The 22,083-nt window shown below is 42.3% G+C and overlaps 14 protein-coding genes across 14 annotated transcripts; 6 read left to right on the forward strand and 8 right to left on the reverse strand.

Annotated features, from left to right (window-relative positions):
• Window positions 1-91: 91 nt before the first annotated feature.
• CPR4 (peptidylprolyl isomerase family protein CPR4) lies at window positions 92-1,057 on the forward strand (the record flags this gene model as incomplete). Its single annotated transcript, XM_003679246.1, has 1 exon — window positions 92-1,057. The coding sequence occupies one exon, from the start codon at window positions 92-94 to the stop codon at window positions 1,055-1,057; it is 966 nt and encodes a 321-aa protein (XP_003679294.1).
• A 27-nt stretch (window positions 1,058-1,084) lies between these two features.
• ZNG1 (GTP-dependent zinc transferase) lies at window positions 1,085-2,359 on the reverse strand (the record flags this gene model as incomplete). The annotated part of the gene is made up of 1 exon (XM_003679247.1): window positions 1,085-2,359. One exon carries the CDS (start codon window positions 2,357-2,359, stop codon window positions 1,085-1,087), a length of 1,275 nt encoding a protein of 424 aa, XP_003679295.1.
• A 185-nt stretch (window positions 2,360-2,544) lies between these two features.
• ALG12 (dolichyl-P-Man:Man(7)GlcNAc(2)-PP-dolichol alpha-1,6-mannosyltransferase) lies at window positions 2,545-4,230 on the forward strand (the record flags this gene model as incomplete). Its single annotated transcript, XM_003679248.1, has 1 exon — window positions 2,545-4,230. One exon carries the CDS (start codon window positions 2,545-2,547, stop codon window positions 4,228-4,230), a length of 1,686 nt encoding a protein of 561 aa, XP_003679296.1.
• Window positions 4,231-4,311: 81 nt separating this feature from the next.
• Window positions 4,312-4,749, reverse strand: IMG2 (mitochondrial 54S ribosomal protein mL49; the record flags this gene model as incomplete). The annotated part of the gene is made up of 1 exon (XM_003679249.1): window positions 4,312-4,749. One exon carries the CDS (start codon window positions 4,747-4,749, stop codon window positions 4,312-4,314), a length of 438 nt encoding a protein of 145 aa, XP_003679297.1.
• A 204-nt stretch (window positions 4,750-4,953) lies between these two features.
• RSA4 (Rsa4p) lies at window positions 4,954-6,501 on the reverse strand (the record flags this gene model as incomplete). Its single annotated transcript, XM_003679250.1, has 1 exon — window positions 4,954-6,501. One exon carries the CDS (start codon window positions 6,499-6,501, stop codon window positions 4,954-4,956), a length of 1,548 nt encoding a protein of 515 aa, XP_003679298.1.
• Window positions 6,502-6,775: 274 nt separating this feature from the next.
• SSK2 (mitogen-activated protein kinase kinase kinase SSK2) lies at window positions 6,776-11,503 on the reverse strand (the record flags this gene model as incomplete). Its single annotated transcript, XM_003679251.1, has 1 exon — window positions 6,776-11,503. The coding sequence occupies one exon, from the start codon at window positions 11,501-11,503 to the stop codon at window positions 6,776-6,778; it is 4,728 nt and encodes a 1,575-aa protein (XP_003679299.1).
• Window positions 11,504-11,845: 342 nt separating this feature from the next.
• On the forward strand, window positions 11,846-12,934 carry PPG1 (putative serine/threonine-protein kinase PPG1; the record flags this gene model as incomplete). The annotated part of the gene is made up of 1 exon (XM_003679252.1): window positions 11,846-12,934. The coding sequence occupies one exon, from the start codon at window positions 11,846-11,848 to the stop codon at window positions 12,932-12,934; it is 1,089 nt and encodes a 362-aa protein (XP_003679300.1).
• A 31-nt stretch (window positions 12,935-12,965) lies between these two features.
• HUB1 (ubiquitin-like protein HUB1) lies at window positions 12,966-13,187 on the reverse strand (the record flags this gene model as incomplete). Its single annotated transcript, XM_003679253.1, has 1 exon — window positions 12,966-13,187. The coding sequence occupies one exon, from the start codon at window positions 13,185-13,187 to the stop codon at window positions 12,966-12,968; it is 222 nt and encodes a 73-aa protein (XP_003679301.1).
• Window positions 13,188-13,398: 211 nt separating this feature from the next.
• ABZ1 (4-amino-4-deoxychorismate synthase) lies at window positions 13,399-15,687 on the forward strand (the record flags this gene model as incomplete). Its single annotated transcript, XM_003679254.1, has 1 exon — window positions 13,399-15,687. The coding sequence occupies one exon, from the start codon at window positions 13,399-13,401 to the stop codon at window positions 15,685-15,687; it is 2,289 nt and encodes a 762-aa protein (XP_003679302.1).
• A 349-nt stretch (window positions 15,688-16,036) lies between these two features.
• SOL1 (Sol1p) lies at window positions 16,037-16,993 on the forward strand (the record flags this gene model as incomplete). The annotated part of the gene is made up of 1 exon (XM_003679255.1): window positions 16,037-16,993. The coding sequence occupies one exon, from the start codon at window positions 16,037-16,039 to the stop codon at window positions 16,991-16,993; it is 957 nt and encodes a 318-aa protein (XP_003679303.1).
• Window positions 16,994-17,075: 82 nt separating this feature from the next.
• On the reverse strand, window positions 17,076-17,885 carry ERS1 (cystinosin-like protein ERS1; the record flags this gene model as incomplete). The annotated part of the gene is made up of 1 exon (XM_003679256.1): window positions 17,076-17,885. The coding sequence occupies one exon, from the start codon at window positions 17,883-17,885 to the stop codon at window positions 17,076-17,078; it is 810 nt and encodes a 269-aa protein (XP_003679304.1).
• Window positions 17,886-18,132: 247 nt separating this feature from the next.
• Window positions 18,133-19,962, reverse strand: TDEL0A07620 (uncharacterized protein; the record flags this gene model as incomplete). Its single annotated transcript, XM_003679257.1, has 1 exon — window positions 18,133-19,962. The coding sequence occupies one exon, from the start codon at window positions 19,960-19,962 to the stop codon at window positions 18,133-18,135; it is 1,830 nt and encodes a 609-aa protein (XP_003679305.1).
• Window positions 19,963-20,769: 807 nt separating this feature from the next.
• Window positions 20,770-21,012, forward strand: TDEL0A07630 (DUF3215 domain-containing protein; the record flags this gene model as incomplete). Its single annotated transcript, XM_003679258.1, has 1 exon — window positions 20,770-21,012. The coding sequence occupies one exon, from the start codon at window positions 20,770-20,772 to the stop codon at window positions 21,010-21,012; it is 243 nt and encodes an 80-aa protein (XP_003679306.1).
• A 70-nt stretch (window positions 21,013-21,082) lies between these two features.
• On the reverse strand, window positions 21,083-21,937 carry FUB1 (Fub1p; the record flags this gene model as incomplete). Its single annotated transcript, XM_003679259.1, has 1 exon — window positions 21,083-21,937. One exon carries the CDS (start codon window positions 21,935-21,937, stop codon window positions 21,083-21,085), a length of 855 nt encoding a protein of 284 aa, XP_003679307.1.
• Between the last annotated feature and the right edge of the window lie 146 nt (window positions 21,938-22,083).

The raw sequence follows: 22,083 nt of genomic DNA on the forward strand, positions 1-22,083 counted from the left end.
TGAAAAGTTCCGATACTTACAACAATTTGACACGTTAAGGTGAAGAGTCCCGAGTCCCCCGGAACACCGATACTAGCCCTAAGTGTTTGTAATGTGGTTGAAATCGATCTTTTTCTATATGCTAGGCTTTCTGCTGCTGAATGTGGATGCTGCTCCAACTACTGCTGCGAAAGTTAGTTGGAATGATATGGATCTAACGAAAATATATCCTCCAAATCCACCTGTTACGCACCGTGTTTTGATGACTTTGGGATATTACGATTCTATTTTGAACAAGGAAAAGGAGTATGAGATTGTAATTGAGTTGTATGGAACAGTTGTCCCACAGACTGTCAAGAATTTTGTAGCTCTGTCCAATGGCGTGCATTTCAAATACCACAACGCTGAGGATCCAGAAGAAGTCCATGCCTTTACTTTCAAGCAGAGCATTTTCCACAAGATTATCGCTAACAAACTGATTCAAGGTGGTGATGTCTTTGATAACCATGCAGCTTTATCGATCTATGGACCTTATTGGGCAGATGAAAACTTTGATCTGAAGCACGATAGACCAGGTAGGTTATCTATGGCTAATAATGGACCAAATACGCAAGGTTCTGAATTTTTCATAACTACTCAGTTGGAGGCTGCCACTGAGCTCGACAACAAGAACGTTGTTTTTGGGCAAGTCGTTGCTGGGCTTGAGAATTTAGTTAATGACATTCAGTACGTTGAGACAAATGCTCAAGGCAAACCAGTGGATGACGTGACAATTAAGTACATCTTGGTCGACGAGATGATGTTGGGCAACCAAGAGGAACTACATGCTGCTTATTTGAAGAGATTGGCAGATTTCCAAAGAGGTGACCTCTCGAAGGGTGTTGCCATGAGCAAAACTATGGCTGAAGGTGCCAAGGAAGAGAAAGCTTTGGATGATATGAAGTTCAGTGATTTGCATCATCCGTTGTTCAAAGTTTTGCTCGGAATGGCTGTCCTTGGGAGTTTATATCTCTTGGCACGCAACAAAAGAAGAATATTTACAAAGTCAAACAATATTGTCTCTTTAAGGCGTGAATAAGATGCTTACTGATGATTGCTTTGACTATTATAGAACGTATGAATTTATGTTCAAAACGCTGTTTAAGAATTTCTCAATCCTGTTTTTATCGAGATACTTGCCGATTAGTACCAGTTTACAATCCACCATTTCAGGTAAAAAAGTTCCTGGTAAGACATCGTAAGTATCTCGCACACCCTGTATTACTTTAGCTTCAAGTGGACTTTTAATTAAGATTAAAGCTTTCGTCCTTTGTATTTCCCACTCTTTGTCAGCCACTGAGCTAACATTTTGGCCCTCTGATGAAGCGCCAAATGATTTCCATAATAAAACCTGTAGAAAATCTTTGACAAATCGGTCGTACTCTTGTTGGTTCTCGAGTGGTCTGAAGTTAATTGCCACTGTGCACATACGTGGATCATGTGTAGTGGGCATCTTGCTAGCTTCGAAGAAGCTGCTTGCATCAAATGCATGGATATCCAGCAGTTTACTTAAGGCAATTTCTCCGTACTTGGTGTAGAAAAGAGGTGCTTCAGCATTAATGCTTCGAATTCTTTCCTCGAGTGCTGCGATGTCACTGGATTTCCCTTCGATCTTATCGTACTTATTCAGTATTATCCTATCGGCCATGGCAATTTGGAAATGTGCTATAGTCAAATTGTCCCCAACCAAAACCGAGTCTCCATGCCAATGTGTAGGTGGCTTATCATCCAAGCATTTCAAAATATGCTCAGAATCCAGCACGGTGATTATTCCGTCAATGTAAACGCTGCTATTAAGGCTATCATCCTGCCAAAACATTTTGGCAATAGGTGCTGGATCAGCTATACCAGAAGTCTCAAGCAGTATGTTGTCAATCTTAACTGGTGATCTCTCAATCATATTTTCGATTGCCTTTACGCCAACATTCTGCAAAGAACAGCACAGACAGCCGTTCCCTAAGTCCAACCACTCTTCGTAGGATGCAGACCCATTACGGATGGTCATAGCTTTCTCAATCTCACTTGACTGTCCAAATTCATTAAGTATTACTGCAATCTTACGATCGCTGCCCTTTAAAGCGATCATCTCTAGTAAGGTCGACTTCCCAGAACCCAAATAGCCAGTTATTATAGTAACAGGAATTTTCGGCCTTCCCCTCACATTATCTGCACCGATTTGCAAGTTTGATCTACGTACTTTATCATCGCTAACAATGTTTGAACCTCCATCAGTCTTGACACTACTCAGTATATGATCCAAATCAGCTTCTTCGCCCGTTAAAAGAGGAGGAAGCTCACCATCCTCATCCTCATTGTAACTGAAATCCTTGAGGACAGACATTAGTACAATTAACTTTCAAAAAGTAGTCACTTTTATAATATCTATACTTTTTTCACTCGGATAAGGTATAACAACTCATTACCGAGTTTCTTGATGATTTTTCATATATTTAGGTAAACTTTAAAACCTTCTATACTATTTCTACTTCGATCTCAGAAGCTACTTGAGTTGCTAGAATTGACAAGATGGTTTGGTCTTATTTAGACACCGTGTTGATAGTGGTGATATCTGCGTATCTATTCCAAGCACCTTTTACTAAAGTCGAAGAGAGTTTCTCGATCCAAGCTATTCATGACATTTTGAACTATGGAGTATGGAATATAGAGAAATACGATCATTTCCAATTTCCAGGAGCTGTTCCAAGATCATTTGTGGGTCCATTAATTATTGCTGGCTTGACTAAACCATTTGCTGCGATATCGTCAATTTTTGGAGGAAACGCCAAAGCATCCACTCAGTTTGAGTTTCAGATCCTGTCTAGATGTATGATTGGTCTCACCAATGCTCTTTCACTGATTTATTTGAAGAATTGTGCCCAAAACATGTTTGATCTTTCGGCCAAGAAACGAGAGGAAGACGAAGAGAATAGAAGAAAACAAGGTACTTCTGTGAAAATCAGGGAACCAGAAGCCAATCTATCAACTGTAGGAACATGGTTCCTTGTGTTTGTTATGACTGGATTCCATTTAGTATTTTACTCTTCTAGACCATTGCCAAATTTCGTCGTTACACTGCCCTTGACTAATGTCGCTATTGCGTGGATTCTTTCATCTAACTACGATTGGGCAATCTTCCTCAGTGCATTTACAGCAGTAGTTTTTAGGCTGGAGGTTGCGGCCCTTGCTAGCGGACTAGCATTGATGTCAGTCATCTATCGGAAAATTTCTCTTTTGAGAGCAGTCAAGTTCGGGCTCATGGGCCTCTTCATTGGTATGGGAATTAGTCTCTCAGTCGATTCATATTTTTGGGGAGCTTGGTGTGTACCTGAGGTTGACGCCTTCGTCTTTAACGTCATCAAAGGAAATGCATCAAAATGGGGTGCTGAATCGCCTTTTGCCTACTTGACGCACTACTTGAGAATGCTATTCATTCCTCCAACCGTGCTGCTGTTGAATCTACTCGGGTTCAAGATGGCTCCAACAAATTTGAAGATCATAAGTCTCAGCGCTTACTTCCACATATTGGTCATGTCACTACAACCACACAAGGAATGGAGATTTATCGTTTATTCGCTCCCTCCTATCATACTTCTGGGGAGCACTGCAGGTGCGTACATCTGGGAAAATATCAAGATCACTAGCGTCAAGAACTTGTTGTTGGTTTCAATAGTACCGTTCTCTCCGTTACTCTCACTTGTACTCTCATTAGCATTCCTATATGTTTCCAGCATGAATTATCCTGGAGGAGAAGCTCTCACCCAATTCAACGATTTGATATTAAGCAACAACATTACTAATAGCACTGTTCATCTCACAGTTCCCGTTTGTATGACCGGCGCAACCCTCTTTGGTCAACTTGATCATGATGTCTACGGAATCAAGTACGATAGGACGGAAAATACTACTGAACTGGAAGCTCTATGGCCAGATTTTGACTACTTAATTGCACCAGAGCCAGAGGCAAGCCTACTACCATTCAGCAATACGCCAGCCGATAAATGGGAAGTGATTCAGACCTCATCAGTCTTCTCTGGGATAAACGGTAGCGTCATCAACAGATTCTGGTCACAAGAGGATAAAAATGTGATCGCCCTACTAAAGGATTGCATTACAAGCAAGAACAGCTTAGCGACCCAAATATCGGACCTGTTCAATGATCTCATAATGCGTGAACCTATCTTTTTCACTTACAGAAGAGTCAATGACGAATGAAAACTGGGATAGCTCACAGATTAGATATGTACAGGGAATTTAAATGTAAATATATGCTCCTCTAATGCCTCTAGAGGCCATTTAGAATTTTGCCCGAAGGACTTTCTTTATATCTTGGGCAACGTCACCTTTCACAACGATTTTATTTGACTGTGGCCTTATCGTCCATGCATCCTTATCGATGCGTGGCAATTCTGCCTGTAAATCGTTTCTTAACTGTACAATGTTCCCCGTTATTTTCCTAATCTCAGTAACCGATTTATTACCACCGGCCTTGTAATCGGTGTAAACTGGCAAATTCCCAGTCGCACTTCTTTCCACAAAATACTGTTGTTTCTCAAAAGAGCTACTGCCCAAAAGATCTTCAGGTTTCACATCCTGTATACGGGGAAATATGGTAAATGTGCTTTCTAACGCTTCATCCAACTGTGCAGTCTCTATTGTAGATTGTAGTCTGATAGAGTTTCTCAAAAGACAACCGGAAAAAAGCCTTAAAGAAGGGCTGCAAGTTCTGAGCATTACTAATAGCCAATTGAGCTCCAATTCAGCGGATATGAGCCTAAATCAGCTTAATATTGTCGATTTGTAGGTATTTAACTTTAATATTAAAAAATTTTGATATTCAGCTAGATAATACCAATGAGAGTAGAGTCACGTGTTTCAAATAGAAATAGAGATAGAAAGTGTTTAAGATGCTATTATACAATATTCTGATGCATTAAACTAATGGGTCCATAGTCTGACCATTTTATCCTTACCACCGCTGCACACGCGCTTGCCATCGACGCTCCAGTCGACCGTGTAGACCTCATCCTTGTGACCGGGCAGATCTACAGAGAGCTTTCTGGTCCTAACGTCCCAGACTTTCAGAGTAGTATCCTTGGAGCACGACACCAGTAATCTGCAGTCGGATGACCATGCTACTTGGTAGACGCTGGCGACGTGGCCACGGAAAGTAGAGATAAATGTACCATTTCTTCCGTCCCACAGTTTGATCGAGTTGTCGAACGATGCGGAGACGATGAATCTGCCGTCGGGACTAAACGCTACATGGTTAACGAGCTTCTGGTGACCAGTGAGTCTTGCTAGCGGTTTGCCCGACTTGGTCGGGTCCCAAAGAAACATTGTGAAATCGTCACTGGCAGTTACAATGAGTTCTTCCGCTTTACCATTCCTCTTGGCGATCTTCTCGTAGTTCTCCAATGCCTTCTTTCTAGCTTCTTCTGCACTGGTAAACTTAGTAGCTGTGTGGTCGAATGGTCCTACTCTCAGAGCATACTCAGTGGATAGCGATAGATGGTTGACCCAATGTGCGTGCGATTTCAAAATATTGATACATTTACCACCAACGTTCATATCCCACACCCTAACTGTCTTATCGTGTGAGCCTGAATACAGGAGGCCTTGCCCACCCCACTTAACGCACGATACCGAGTTAGTGTGACCGCTAAGAGTATAGATACAGACTCTTCTTGATGTGTCCCATATCTTAATGGTTCCATCCTTAGATGCACTCGCAAGTCGTGGTTTGTCACCAGGTTTGACCAAGTGTAATGGTTCCCATACCAGTGAAGTTATCCATTTCTGGTGTCCTTTGAGAGCATCCCCCAAAGGTTGACCTGCCTTTGAATCCCACAGCCTAACAGTGCAATCCATAGACCCAGTTGCAATGGTCTCTCCATCGGGCGACCATGCTACGCACAAAACCCAGTTCTGGTGACCGCTCAGAGTGGCCATTGGTGTTTGAGTATCACAATCCCACACACGGGCAGTATTGTCGCCTGCGCCTGTGACCATCCTAGAACTAGTATGTGGTGCAAATTGCGAACAGAGGATGGTAGCTCCATGACCTGCGATTGCAGATGAGCTTCTTGTGATTGGCTTGACCTTGAAAACCGCTCTTGGAGTATATATCAAAGTAATCTGGTCTTCAGTAGTTTTGAGTCCTGGTTTCAGCAGTGAAGAATATAGGTTGTCTGTAATATCAATGGTCTGCTGAGGATCGTTCTTCCTCTTACCGGGGACGCTGCAACTGAAAGTATACGGAACTGGTTCATCAGCGGACCCATTCAACTGGTTAAGCAGCTCTTCCAATTGCTTCTCGGTAATTCCACCAGGAACTCTGAGAGCTCCTCCAACAGTTTCACCTGAGTCGAGGGCTTCAAATTTGATAGAAACATTCGGTAGATCACTGGGTATAATATCCACTTCACGAGGGTTCTTAGCGTCCTTCTTTTGTTTCTTCGTTGGGGGTGGAAGTAGAGTTGCCATTATGAAGTCTCAGATGCAAATATGAGACCCAGAAGAATTACAGTCTAGCCACAACTGGAAGAATATAGCAGCTCATCTCATCGCTATTTCAATACTTTTTCAACTTTTTCAAATTTTCGATAACCCGTGAAAAAAGCTTAGATATAATTTAACAGTCTATTAGCCTAAAGGCAGTTCATTACTTACTAGGTTTTGCTTGGGTAATCTCAATGCTTGTGCATCAGAATTGCATCATGTGCACTATATGAAGAACTTGCTTTCTTGGTTGGCTGAATTAGCCTATGGCGGGCGAGCTATCATCAGGGATTTGGGCCTGATCGCTTGGTCCGAAAGCCAGATCCCTGATCTGGACTATCCAGGGGTCCATCAGTAACTCTACAGCACTCGCCCTTTTGAAAGGATTCTCTTGCAAACAGCGACGCAAAAACTTTTTACCTGCAGACGATACTTCGTCGTTACTGGGCAGTTGCGGTATGTGACCTGCAGCGACATGGTACATGATAGCCCATTCGTTGTCAAGCTTGGCCCAAGGCCGTCTCCCTGTTATCATCTCTAGAATAACACAGCCCAGAGACCAGATATCATCCGCTCCAAGTCTTCCCTTGTTGGGCGAACCTGTAATGGACTCTGGAGCCATGTACATTGGGGTACCCATCATGTCTTGTAAGGCCAGCCCATCTTGTTCGCTCGTGTTATCTGCCGAGCCAGTACTGCTGTCGCTAGCAACAGACCTTGCGAAACCTCTTGTGTCTGTTCCATTTTTGGCGATCTTCTTCGCCGCACCAAAATCAACGTACTTGATAATACCATTGAAATCCAGTAGAATGTTCTCCGGTTTAATATCACGGTGAACAACACCTGATTGGTGTAAGTATGCCAAACCTTCCAAGAGTTCCAGAGTGTAGACTTGCGTCACCATTTCATCCTCAATACGCCCATGCTCGAGTAGACTAGCCATCGAACCACCTTCACAGTATTCCATAAATATATTGACCTTGTCTCTGTGCACTTCAACACCATAATACTGTACCACGTTGGGATGACTTAACATCTCTAGTACTGACATTTCCTCCTTAATCGATGGGAAAAACTTCTTCATTGCATTAGCATCTTGTATTTTGATTTCTTTAACCGCTAGAATCTCACCATTGTCGAGATTAACGGCAGAATAAACCGTTCCGAAAGTCCCACCTCCAACGAAATTTCTCTTTTGCCATCTCATGGAAACATTAGATATAGAAGAGGCCAGAGATAATAGGTATTTGTTGCCTGTATCTTTGTCATCCAGAACTTTACCTATCTGATGAGGATTACGCTTGACATTCTTTTCCAGTTCTCTGATTGCCTCTACACGAAGATTAGAATTAATTTGAAGCAGAGCGTTGTCATCCATTTCATCTTCAATAGCAACGAGCTGATACCTACCTTGTAGCGAAATTTTATCAGCTTCACCAGCTCTGGCACCCATCACATCAAAGTGAGAAATCAAAAGAGACATGCAAGCCGAGATTTTCTGCTTTAATGCCTGAAACTGCACTTCGTCTAATCCTAGCACGTTCCAACCACTTGTTATCTGCATTGCAAATTCCATTGCTGGTACACACCATCTAAAGGTTTTTTGATCAGTTGGATCACAGTCTGAAACCAAGAAAGATATCCAACCGACGCTCAGTTTGATCATCAGCAGAATGATAAGTGACTTCTTCTCATTAGTGGTGATATTAGTCCGCAGAAAGTTCCATCCAAAGTCTCTTGCAAAAAGGAAAACACTGTTCAGAACGTCATTCCCTGGACCTAGCTTCTGGAAAGTGTTGACAATCTTTCGGTAGTTACTCAAAACGCTGTAAGTGAACCGGAAGTAAGCTTTGTTGATCCTTTGCAAGTCGTTTTCAACCTTCTCATAAGAGCTGCGTCTCTCTATGAAAGAAACAGCCTCACCGACAATTTGCTGAAATCTATCATTTTGATATTCCAATGCATAGCCGGAGCCTTGAATCATTAAGAGCAAAGTATTTGGAATTACCTTGAAATTGAAGGTTTCCTTGTTAATGAGTGCATCATCGGTAAGGTTGAACATTTCTCCTTCCCACAACATGGGTTTTCCTGGACATAATACCAGAATATATCCCAAAGAGTGCAGCTTCATCTCAAGATCTGCAATCTCCTTTTCGGAATCCCGATAGCTATCAAGGAAAGCATCAGTGCTCTCTTTGCTTCCGTACTGATTCGTAGACCGCTGTTGATTCCCTGCAACCTCATTTTGTATACGGTAGTAGTATACCCCATCGTTATCAACTTCCTGAACAATCATTGTGTTTGGATCCCACCCTTTTTCAACTGCGTTATACAGCGACAAGCTATTTTTGATTTCGAGTTTGGGTATCATGTCACAGCCAATTTCTGATTGGTACAAAATCTTCATGATATCATCGTCAGAACACCCAAGAAGTTCGGGACTTCCTATCAAATAGACACCTTGTTGTTCGAGATCTCCTCCTGTGAATATTAAAAAATGACCAGTTTCTTTTAGCTTCTGCAGCAAAGCTTTATGGTCCTGAATATTGTAATTTACCGAGTTTTGAAATGCCTTGGTCAGCACGTTGGTGAGTCTATTAAGCTTTCTCTTCATCGAACCAACATTTTCACAAAGCTGGACCAGCCACCTTTCTAAATCAGTAATGCTGGTGAATTTTGGCGGAGAGTTTTGCTGTTGCAATAGGTAGGCGTGTAACCTATGAAGTAAGCGAAGGGTCAACTTGTTAAATTCCTCCGCAATCACTAGGCCAGCTCCGTCAATGTAGTGCCCCACATTCTTGAGATTCTCCCAGTATTTGTAAAGCTCGTCTGCCTCTTTGAACGTTTTGAATGACCGCTTGGTACAATCAATCAGCTTGAGATGTAGCAAAGTGAACAGGTATCGTATAGCTTCTATCACTGTACCATTGAAACAAGGGTCGATCACGACAGAAAAAGGCCAGTCCTGTGCATATACTGTCACCGTATATTTCAACTGGACGGACAGCTTGATATAAGAGCTAAAATCATCTATCATTTGGTCAATCATCATCATAGTTGGGTTTTGCAGCTTTTGAGCGTAAGCTAGACGGATTTTTATAATTTGGATAACAAGTCTCATGGGAAACATTATCAACAACTCCAGATTCTTACTAGGGTATTCCAGATTTAGTTCGCTCATAATGTTTTTGTATTTAAAATAAGAGAGCTTTGTTTCGAGAACCCAGGGAGCTAGTGGAAAAAAAATCTTTCTTTGGAATATTGTCTCTATGTCCTTTTCCTTCATTATCTGCTCTGCAAACCGCCTTTGTTCCTTGTTTTCGTCTACGGACTCCTTTGAATCATTGAACTCTTTGGACTCTTTGGACTCCTCGGAGCTCTCATCGAAGAACTCGCCGACATCCGATGCCTCATCTCCTACCCATTGTTTTAATGATCTTATGCGAGCACCAAAGTCTGATTTGACATTTAGCCAACTGTTCATCGCTTCAATTCTACAGACGAATTCTTCGGTATTAGTGACAGGTTTACTGCGATGCATCTCCTTCATGTTACTCCAGTAGTGGATCACCTTGTAAAACTTATTGAGCAAAGGTCTGATTATGTCTTCTGCTTTATCGGCGCTACAACCATCGGCAAGCCTGAGTTCAAGAATCTCTTGGAACAAAGAATCGGTAGAGTCTCTCAGTGCATCTAGTTGCTTCTGCGTTCTGTCAACCGATCTACCGTTCATCCATGCTTTGATTTCTAGCCAGATATCCTCGCTGAACTGCGTACTCAGCCCATTACTTTTGGCCTGCTCCGCAATCTTGGTCTTCTCGCTCTTGACAATGTCACCCTTCAGGACATTTGATAGCATTGTTTGCCATTCGAATCTTTCCAATACCAGGGGATGTTGAGACAGATCGGCGAGTAGGTTTTGTGTACCTAGTGAAAGATTAGCTAGGCTTGTCAATGAGAAACCGCTCTCAAGTGTTGTCTTGGAGTCCAGCTCTTGGAAGACTTCTTCAACAACAGGATTCGTAGGATCTGCCTGTTTTAACCACTCTAACCTATGCAGTAAAAATTTTGATCCCATAGCGACTAAATTATCATTATCTGTACTGGCAGTGAAGAAGTTAGTACCGAAATCAAAGTCGTCCATATCCTTATTGTTGTCTAACTCCTCCATCTCCAAATCGAACTCATCATTGTCATCTGTTTTTGAAGAAGGAGTAATACCACGAGTATAGTAGTCGTCTGGTACATTATTCTTCATCTTGTTCAAATATAGCTTCTCATTCAAAACATATTGTTTCTTAACCGACCTTAGGCTTAATGTGGATCCATTCCCTAGAGTCATCGATGACTTTGTTGATGATGAAGGTGATATAGTGTCCTGCGCCACATTACTCATGGTGTTTGAATTAGGTATGCTAGTAGTGCTGCTGTTAGAAACCATATGCTGAGATGGCACCGTACTGGCAGGCTGTGGTGTTGGGACCGCAGAGGTACTTTGTGTACTCAGTGATGCCAACTCAGGTGGTATCACTAGTGTTGGCGTCGTAGCTGTACCATCTGAATTCGTCGATGGATGGCGTTTGATTATCGTTGAGCCTTCAAATTTGCCATGCTTCATTGGAGAAAGTGGTTGGGTACCGGTCTGTTTCGATATAGCAGCTCCCGTCAGCGATGCTCGCCTACTGGAGTGCGCTGATGAGCTTGAAGAAGTAGATTTTTGAGATTGGTGTTGCGCATTACAGGGCACCCTGTTGGGCAGTCTAAAGGTACTCAAAGGTGACATACCAATGTTCAAAGTCGAATTTGGGGATCTCAAATGCGATGATCCGGGACTCAATGGAGCACTAGTATATTTGGCTAGGGAGGCAGGCTTTGAACTGGCAGTTGACGAAGACCGCAGACGTGTATTTTTCTTCCTTTGGATTTGCACATTGCTCTCTTCATCATTATCAGCATCTCCCAAATTGAAATAATCTGCTTCAGGCATCTTTCCGCTCTAGTGATTTCGTCCACAAGGTGAATTCCTTCTAGGAACCTAACACGTCGACGAAAATCGTTGAATGAAGCTCTTTTCACCGTCCAAAAAAAGGTGTACCTTGAGCAATTGTTCGAAGCTCCAAATTCCTCCTTCCAATGGCCAATTAGCCCTCTTTTATTTGAGTGTAGTGCTAGTTTTTGCCCGTTCTTTGTAAGAGTGAAAGCTTTAGAACGCGACATCTATTTTGTTTCGAAGGGGTCTTCACGAAGTATGTTAGCCAAAGCCAGGCTCAAGAAACTAAACTAGCTCAGTCCAGAGGCCAGAAAGGTTGATTCTCGAGGTAGCAGAGTGATGGAATTGGATAAATGCCTTGAGTTGCTTTACCGTGGCCAACTGCTGCCCGAAGTGACGGTGAGAGCATTGTGTTTTAAACTGAAGGAGATGTTGGTAAGAGAATCGAACGTTGTTCATATTAGCACACCTGTGACTGTGGTTGGGGATATCCATGGCCAATTTCATGACTTAATGGAGATCTTTCATATTGGAGGACCTGCACCCGATACAAACTATCTGTTTTTGGGAGACTACGTGGATCGAGGGTTATACAGTGTAGAGACTATAATTTTGCTAGTTGCATTGAAACTGCGATATCCACGCCGGATACATCTACTAAGAGGGAATCATGAGTCGCGACAGATTACGCAGAGTTACGGATTCTATACAGAGTGTTTGAACAAATATGGAGACGGATCGAAAGTATGGCACCATTTGACGGATCTTTTTGATTATTTGGTACTGTGCTGTATCATAGACGATGAATTGTTTTGTGTTCATGGAGGGTTATCGCCGAATGTACAAACTATTGACCAGATCAAGATCATCGATCGGTTTCGAGAAATCCCACACGATGGGGCGATGGCTGACCTGGTTTGGTCTGATCCAGAGGAGCTCAACACTGATAGTATTGGCCATAGAGAGGAATTCTACCGAGAATCTTCACAGCAGTTTCAGGTATCTCCAAGAGGTGCTGGGTACACTTTTGGCCGATGTGTGGTGGAGAAGTTTCTACACACCAATGATATGAGTCGAATATACAGAGCACATCAGCTGTGCAATGAGGGATACCAGGTTTATTTTGACGGCTTAGTGACGACCGTGTGGTCTGCGCCTAACTACTGTTACAGATGCGGCAACAAGGCTTCAATCCTAGAACTTTACTCAACCAACGAGTTCTATTTCAACGTGTTTGAAGAAGCACCAGAGAATAAACTCCTAAATGATAATGTCAACTTGCTGGTCACCAATAGCAAGGCCATTGCTGACTATTTCGACGATAACGTATCCGAACCACCACAGCAGGAAAATGCTGAGACTGACATATTCTCGGATGCATACCAGGCTCGCTCAGCTTCATCAAGACGAGTCGAATATTTTCTGTGATTTATATTCTGTATAGACCTATCTAATATCGCTACGAATAATACAACTCTAGATTGGTATCATTATGCACTTCATAGTCTCCTAAACTGATATGATCTTTCAAAACAGAACCTCCCTTTTGTAAGACAATCTTATTAGGCTGACATCCCAATTGTACAGAGAGTACCTTCTTGAAATCTCCCACGGAATCGTCTTCTAGGCATTTCACCCGCAATTTCTTACCCAAACGGTCATTTACCAGTACTTCGATCATAGCTCTGCTTAATATGAACCGGTTCCCAGCCAATTGACTTGCCTAAGCAGCTATAAGTTGGCTCATTCGATATCGAATATTTTGGCTCATCGCAAGTCCCTGAAAGAGCTTTCTGACAAGCCGATCGCTCACTAAACTCTATTTAAGAAGAAGATATTTAAAGACAAGTAATAACCTACACAGACCGCTTCAAAAGACTTGCAAAAGTGGAATGGCGCCCTTCAACGTGCTCTTCATCGATTCATATGATTCATTTACCTACAATGTGGTGCGATTGATAGAGAAGCAGTTAGTTAATGGACAAGAAGTTCACGTGACGACGGTTCACAACGATACTTTCACTCAAATGGCAGATCTAGTGGCCCAATTGCCGTATTTCGATTGTATTGTGGTGGGTCCAGGGCCCGGGAATCCAGTGAATGGGTATGATGATGTTGGACTCGTTTCTTCGCTGTTCAATTCGGATGAATTGGCTGAGGTACCGATTCTAGGTATCTGCTTGGGGTTCCAGGCTATGTGCTACTCGCAGGGGTGTCTGATTGAAGAATTGAATACTATCAAACATGGTCAAGTTTATCCTATTCTATTGTGTTCTGAGGAATCAAGCGAGCTCTTCTGTCAGTATCCTCAGACGTTTAACTCTGTTAGATACCATTCTTTGCACGTCAAGAATCTTGTACCTTCGATAGTCCCACTTGCACGTACTAATGATGAGAACGGGTCTTTGTTGATGGCAGCTGGGGTTAGAGATAAACCCTGGTTTGGTGTGCAGTACCATCCAGAGTCTTGTTGTTCTGAATTGGGTAGCACGCTTATTGAAAACTTCTTGAACATGGCCTACAAGGAAAATGTTCAGTCTGGTAGGTTCCAACGTAAGGAAAAGCTACGTCAAAAAGATGAGGCTCATTTTAGTCGCAAATTGAAAGAGCTCGATGGAACGATTGATAAAAGCTGTATTTACAAAAAAATCGAAATCAGTAATAGTGAGCAGCTCTGCATGAAAGAGTACGATGTGACCAAAGTACCTGAACTGACGTTAAAAATATGCGACAATCTCTCATGTGCCAAATTTATCATGGCATCATCAAAGGTTAATCCTCATCGTGGTGAATGGTCTGTCATTGCGCTGCCCAATGAACGATCAGACGTGCTAACTCATTATTCACAGTTGAACAAGACGACAATTCACAAATGGAGAGATCCAAAGGTGACAAAGGAGTTCATTAAGAGTCATTTAAACGGAAAAAATAATTCGTGCGAATCTCTCAAGGTCTTGGATGAAGATAAATCGAATTTTTGGATCACAATGGCAAACCTAATGAAACCCAAATTAGTATCCAACAACAAGGAAGTACCTTTCATTGGTGGGCTAGTCGGTACTCTAGGGTACGAAATGGGATACTATGTTTACAACACTATCTCTAAAGATGAAAGGGTTATACCTGATGCCAAGTTAGTTTTCATCGAGAACAGTATTGTTATCGATCACACAAACGGCAAACTTTACTGCATTTCACTCAATGGCGAATTCCCCGTGGAAGTCACCCAACTGCTCGATCAATGCGACTGGTTACAAAACGACGTCTGTGATGTACCCTGGAGTAAAGAGCTCCCCAAAGATGTTAAATTTGACATAACTATGCCTACAAAAGAAGATTATGCCAGAGCTTTCAAGCAGTGTCAGACCTACATGCACAAAGGGGATTCATACGAAATGTGTCTCACTACTCAAACAAAAATCGTCCCAGACAAGAGATTGACTCCATGGAGAATATTTCAAACATTGGTGAGACGCAATCCCGCTCCTTTTTCAAGTTTCTTCGAGTTCTGTGATGTGGTTGACGACGACGAGCCTCTCTGCCTGCTAAGCACTTCACCAGAGAGGTTCCTGAAATGGGACCGCGATACGTGCGAACTACGACCAATTAAGGGCACTGTCAAGAAGTCCCCTGAAATGACACTGGAGAAGGCGCACGGTATCTTAAAGACCCCAAAGGAGTTCGGCGAAAACCTGATGATCCTCGACCTGATCCGTAACGATCTATATGAGCTTATTCCCGAAGTCAACGTTGAAGAATTTATGGTTGTCGAGGAATACGAAACCGTATATCAGCTTGTAAGTGTAGTCAAAGCTCATGGTCTATCAAACCCCATTGTTCCTTACAGCGGTCTCGATGTCCTACGTCACTCGCTGCCGCCCGGCTCCATGACCGGTGCCCCCAAAAAGATAACAGTCCAACTTCTCCAGGACGTAGTAGAGCCTGAGCTCAACTGCCACGTCACTGCTGGCATTCGTGGACCTTACAGCGGAGTCACAGGGTACTGGTCTGCCAATGGCAACGGCGATTGGTCCGTAAACATTAGGTGTATGTACAGCTACGATGGAGGCGCTAGCTGGCAGATCGGCGCCGGTGGGGCCATAACAGTACTCAGCACACTTGAGGGCGAGCTCGAAGAAATGTATACCAAGCTTCAAAGCGCCCTGCAAGTGTTTTTGTAAATAATGATAAACAGTCTATTCTAACTAAGATTAATGCCACTTCCAATAGCCGTGAGTGTGCCCAAGAAATTGCATAAAATACCGAACATTTGAAATACCACATTCGATGGAACATCGAGCCCATAAGAAGACTCTCTGATCTTTAATGACTGTTCGGAATTGTTTAAATTAATCGTTGATTTTTGATTTTTTTTTTCAACACCGCTTTTTAAGGAAAGAAGCCGAACTGGAAGAGGAGCAAAAACCATCTAAATACCATACTACAAGGAGAATTTAAAGCGAATAGTTCAATCGCCAGTTTTCGAGTAACAGAGCAGCAGGTTTGCGGGATTGATCTTAAGCAAAAGCGATGACTACCACTGTTCCCAAGGTGTTTGCATTCCATGAGTTTGCAGGAGTAGCAGAAGCTGTGGCAGATCACGTGGTCTCGGCCCAGAATAGTGCATTGAGTAAAGGTTTGAAGGATAAGAAGGGTTCTAGTACTAGTCTGAATGGATCTAGTGGTCATGATGACAAGATCTCAGTAGGGCGTCCTTCCTCCGGGCGCAGTCTGTCGAATACGGCTTCTCGAGACTCTTCCACGTCGTCCAAGAAATTGAAGAAAGATAAAGAGCAGAGGTTCAAGATTGCATTATCAGGAGGTTCATTAATCCAGGTATTGCATGAGGGATTGTTAAAGAGAACGGATGTTCAATGGGAGAAGTGGGATGTTTATTTTGCGGATGAGCGTTTGGTGCCCTTTGACTCACCAGAGAGTAACTATGGTCTTGCTAAGAGGAAAATTTTTGACCAAATTGACACAGAAAAATATGGAACTCCAAATGTTTATCACATCGACGAGAGGCTTATTAATGATCCGCAAGAATGTGCAGAGGATTATGAAAAAATACTGATTAAGGGATTTGCAGGCAGAGACTCGGTTAAACTACCGATGTTTGACTTATTTCTTCTTGGTTGTGCACCAGATGGCCATATAGCTTCTCTGTTCCCCAATTTCCAGGAGAATTTACGTGAGAAGTTGGCCTGGGTGGTGAGCGTGGAAAACGCACCAAGTGGTCCCGCTAATAGAATATCTTTGACTATCCCGGTCATCTGTCATTCCCACAGAGTAACATTTGTGGTGGAAGGTGCCACTAAGGCACCGGTTATCAAGACGATTATGGAAAGACCAGAGAAGGGATTACCTAGTAGTATAGTGAACGAAGGTGCAGCGGGTCGTGTAGCTTGGTTCGTTGACGATGAAGCTTTGACAGACGTCTTTGTCACAAAGAAGAAATACAAATTTTGTTGTGATACCGACGAATAATCGGATATATGTGTAAACAGCACTTTTCAGTATCTCATTACTTCTGATTGTATTTTTATCGATTATTACATTTACAAACAGGCTATATAATCTCTGATTTAATGTTAGGTAACTCTCTAAATACTAGCCACTGCGATACAAAAATAAAATTGAAGACTAACGTAACCAGCGCCAGGCCAATCTTACCGAAATTAGCCAATATGGTCATATAATTGAACCCTTGATCTCTGGAAATCTGTACCATAAGCTGTAAAAGCGATGCGATTCCGCCAGTAATATCCAAAGCTACACTCTGAATTGAAAAGCCTTTCATGGATTTTCTTTCATAGTTATGGAGTGCCTGTGGGATATACTTGATCAGAGACATCGAGATCTTGAGGACAAACAGAGCATTGCAGTATGACAAGGTTCTGACGTTATCCCAACCATTTTGGGAGTTTTCATAACTAAATTTGAGCGTTAAAATGGCAAACACTAGTAGCGAAATGACCAGAAATCTATAGTAACACGGTTTCATTCGATTTTGATGGTTATCCGTCTTGAAATTCCATAGCTTAACGCCACTGACGACCTGACTTACCAGGACTAGGTTCATCATAAACCCATGAAAGCAGTACCAAAAATCAAAGCTGGATACTTTAGGCTTCAAATCCACAGGTATACTGCGATCTTCTGGAAGGGTTGTTGATATGGGGATCCACATATATAGCTGTAAGACCAAGGAAGCTAGCAAGTAAAAGTATCCTGTAATGTTTAACATGACAAAATCTCTGGATACCGCTGAAGAAGACCTCTGCTTCAGATTCGTGATAACAGGGGCGTACATTGACACAGACCATGCACAGACGTAAGTCAATCCCAGTATGTCCTCAACTTTCCATTTCTCTCTCATTATCTTTGCTTCCCCTTAATAATTACTTCTAACACTTTGAATAGTGATTATCTTGTTAAACTTGGCAGATTTTGTGTATCGAGCTAAGAAAGAGCGAAAGAAACAAGTGGTGAACCTTGAACAATCAATTGGTGTTGGATTGGAAGAATTCTTGGGATGCGAAGATTGATAACGCCTTGCGCGATAGATTTGTAGATCTTGCAGTATAATCATCACCAATAAAAAAAAAAATTCAATCTACAGAAGTCTATAAGTAAGATCTCAAGCTACTATTGTTGTCCTGTGATTCGTGCTCTTCATTGGTGGACATATTGTAATTGCTAGATGCTCTTTCAAAGAGACATCTACCGTCCTGCAGCGAGTATTCGTAATCTTCATCCATCCTTGAACGGTCGCCGAAGCCATTATCAGCATCTGGCAAGAGTGAATCACTTCTAGCATCATTTCGTTGCATTGAGTCCGAGTCACCCACCGGCTCATACATCATCATACCGAAAAACTGGTAGTAATACTCTTCACCTAGGACCTTGAGCAGCACTTTCTGCTTAATGTTAAATTTGTAACTTACTATTATTATGGCCATTATAATCGTGGGCAAATAACGGTTCAAGTAGTCAGCAAGGGGAATAACGGTCAGGTTGTCGTAAAGAGTCTTTTCGAAGCTGCTCTTTCCTCTATGTTCAGTTTTGGACGGTATGAGCACCATTAGGTTGAAACAAAGGGGGAACAATAGTCTGCTAGAGTAGAGCGAGTAATACAATGCGTTTGTTGGATTACTTCGGCCATTCGGGATGAGGTGAAAGTTGCTAAATTTAAATTTGCTCATAGCGTAGAGAGATACGAGGGTATTGTACGTGAAGATGATAAACTGGAGGCAAAAATTGTACCAATGAGTACCATCAAAAATCCAACCGTGGCCCCATTTAGAAGGAGTCATTTCCAAAAAGACGACTAGTAGGGACAATGCAATGGAAATGAGACTCAAGGGGAGTATCAGAATGCTCTTGGTATATTTCCAAACGGAAGAGGTTGAAGGGGTGCTGTTTAGGGATTGTGACTGAGCCAATATGTGTATGATAGAATTTGAATGGGTCTGATAATGGAGAAAACTGTAGTAATTTGTCATGAAGTTGTTGTAATTGTTGTTCAACTTATGCAGATTATTGATGTGCGAAGAATTTGAACCTGAAAAATGGTTAGAAATTGATAGCTGTACCTCATTAAGTATTCCCTGCACTTCCAGTTTACATTCGTTCAACATTTGATCGAAAACGACATCACCATTGTTCGATTCTGAGCTATGCAAAATCTTCTCAGCAATTTCCAGCATATTCATCTGACTTTCATTCAAATCATCATTTGTTTTACTCAGTTCAACGAAATAACGATTTATGGTATCATTGTTAGGTAGTCTTCCAGTTGAAATCAAATTCTTGGGGAAAATAATCAACCCTGTCGAAAGCAATATCAGTGTATAACTCAGAGAATACAGGTGCGAAAGTGATATGATAAGAGGCTTGAAGTCCCCTAGGCCGTGCCCTGTACTAGCAACCAAGTAAACCAACCCACAAATCAAGCCCAACAGGCAAAGTAGGTAAAATTTGAGATTTTGAAAAACAGCTCGGGTCAAACGTTCCAGTATTGGCGATCTATGATGCGAACCGGACTGGTTTCTGGCGAAAGCGTATTTCAGGCCACAATACGAGATCAATACTGGTATGATAAACCAACATATGGCGAATTCCAGCCAATAAACCAACAACCAAGCAACTCGGAAGTTGTGAGTTACCTCATTAGCACTATTAATTGACGCTAATCCACTTGGCCGAGGTTCAATTGATTGTTCTGTGCCGTTTCCAGACGGCGAAGGAGATTCGGAGCTTGCAGCTTTGGTAGCATCAAATATATCCAACGGCAGGAGGTACGTAGTGAACAATAACATCACCATATTAAGCGTAAGAATTGTCAACGTTAGTGGGTATGTGTTCTTGTGCAACTTGAAGGAGAAGTATCTGTTGACTGCTACGAACGAGTACAGAACCACGAACAAACATGCAAACAATGTCAGCAGCCACATTCTCACCTAGATATTAGTTTGCCGCACCAGAGATCTGTTCTTACAGGAAATATTTGTTCACTTTGTCTGTTGTGCTATCAAGGTCGAATTTCATTATAACGCGCCCTATAATTAATTTATATTACGAAGTAAAATTAAGAAGTACAATTAAGAAGTACGATCAACAAAGTATTGCAAAGTAACATCAAATATCTTCGAAATAGGGCCATACTGGGCCATATCGTTCTGTTATAACATTCCCTGCAGTACAAATATCTTCTGGGCTGATTCAAGGGACCTTGCAAGTTAACTCGTCTTGATAGGGGGACAAAGTAAACTCCAACTGACAGCTGGCCAGCCAGAAACAACCTGCAATGGAGCACTTGACTTGACGCTTTGACAGCCGTTCCTGGTTCACACCCCGCAACCAGCTACAAAGGCCTCAAGGATACCTGCCAATACAGAATTCTCTCAAATTAAAATTCCCGACACCCGTGTTAACTAAACCTCCCACAAAGATCTGATCGGGAGACTTCTAGAGCATTCAGTTGGTTGGCTGGGTAGGTTTCCCCTTATAGGTCCGCCCCCTAGTATACTACTCAAGCGGGGGTCGCAGTAATGATGGCTCAACAGGGTCAGAATACGACGGAAACCGGCAAATTGAGAGGTTTCCAGCAAGTAACTTCGAATTCTATTGATCTCCAATGAGGATTATATAAAGGTTGTATGAATGCCGTCTTCTTGTAGTAGTCTTGCTCGTCGCTTAAAGTAAAACAACCTTTTCTAGCGCTAGAAAGACTATAACTAAAATAATACACACTAAACATCATGTCCAAGCCATTGTCACTTCAGGAAGCCATTCCAAAGGCTATCGGAACCTTGTCATTTGATGAGAACAATCAGTTGATTGAATCTACCGGTATTGGTAAGGACAGGATCAATGATATCGTTGAAATTGGTCAGATGGAACTAGACAAGAACGGATACGGTGTTGTTTCTGACAAAGACGTTTTGGTGAACGTCTTTAAGCAAGCCGGTAAGACTGTTGTCGTTTACACTCCAAATAAATAAATAGCCATGAGTTTATGATAACGACTTTTCCATACTACGTAAGTTTAAACTAACTGTAATGGATTGATTATTAAATAAAACCTCCTCCTCCGAATCCCATGCCTGCGGATCCGGGGAAATTACTGCCTCCAGAACCTGGATGACCATATGGGTCGTCGAATTTGGCACCTGGGATCCATCCAGGACCATGAAGCCTGCCCTCTTCCTCCTGTCTTCTTTTGGCCTGTTCTTGCAGAGGATCAAAGGTCATACCTCCCTGTCCTGGCATTGATGGCAGAGGCCTCATGGTAGAGGTGGGATCAGCCAGGTTAGGGTACTTCTCGCCAGTTGGATAGAGGTCTGAGTCGCCATATCCGCGCTCCAAACCACGTAATCCGGGCTGGATCCTGTTATCAAATTCGTGGATCTGATACTCATCTTCGAAACCTGGCATATCTGCTGGTCGCCTGCGATTTGAGCTTTCTGAAGGTACTTCTGGCACCAAAATCTTGGACTGTGGTAGAGGCTCATGATCTCTTTCATTCTTTTCCTCAAGTGTGAAATTGGCTGGGACTTTAAGCCCTAGTTTATCTGCAATCCTTTCCAATACTGGATCGATTTCATCCTTAATATCCTTGATATAATCCTCATATTCCACCGGGAGCTCTAGATCCTGCTTTAGTCCCAAACTTTCCTTATAAAAAAATATAGCTTGCCCTAGAGAGGTATTACTCGAATCTCTGAACAGGGAGACCAAACATTTCTTCTCTGGTTCTATGGCCACACCAACGATATTCATCTTATCCTTCGTCACCTCATCACTCAAGCTTGCCTGTATAACATTTCCGTCAGAGTTCCAACTAGACAGCTTTCCACCCCCATTTGCGACTTGCAAGCACTCTACTACCAATCTCACACTCAAAGCCAACCTACTATCCACTAACATATTCACTTTTGGCCCTTTTTCGCTTTTTTAAGTGAGTTGTAATAAGCTATTAGACAACGCCCTTTATATCAATGAACAGGCAAATGGTTACAAAGAGAAGAATATACTTCAATACATTACAAATTTAGGCATTATACACAATGTTA

The sequence above is a fragment of the Torulaspora delbrueckii genome, chromosome 1 (assembly GCF_000243375.1).
Source record: "Torulaspora delbrueckii CBS 1146 chromosome 1, complete genome".
Taxonomy (NCBI): Eukaryota; Fungi; Ascomycota; class Saccharomycetes; order Saccharomycetales; family Saccharomycetaceae; genus Torulaspora; species Torulaspora delbrueckii.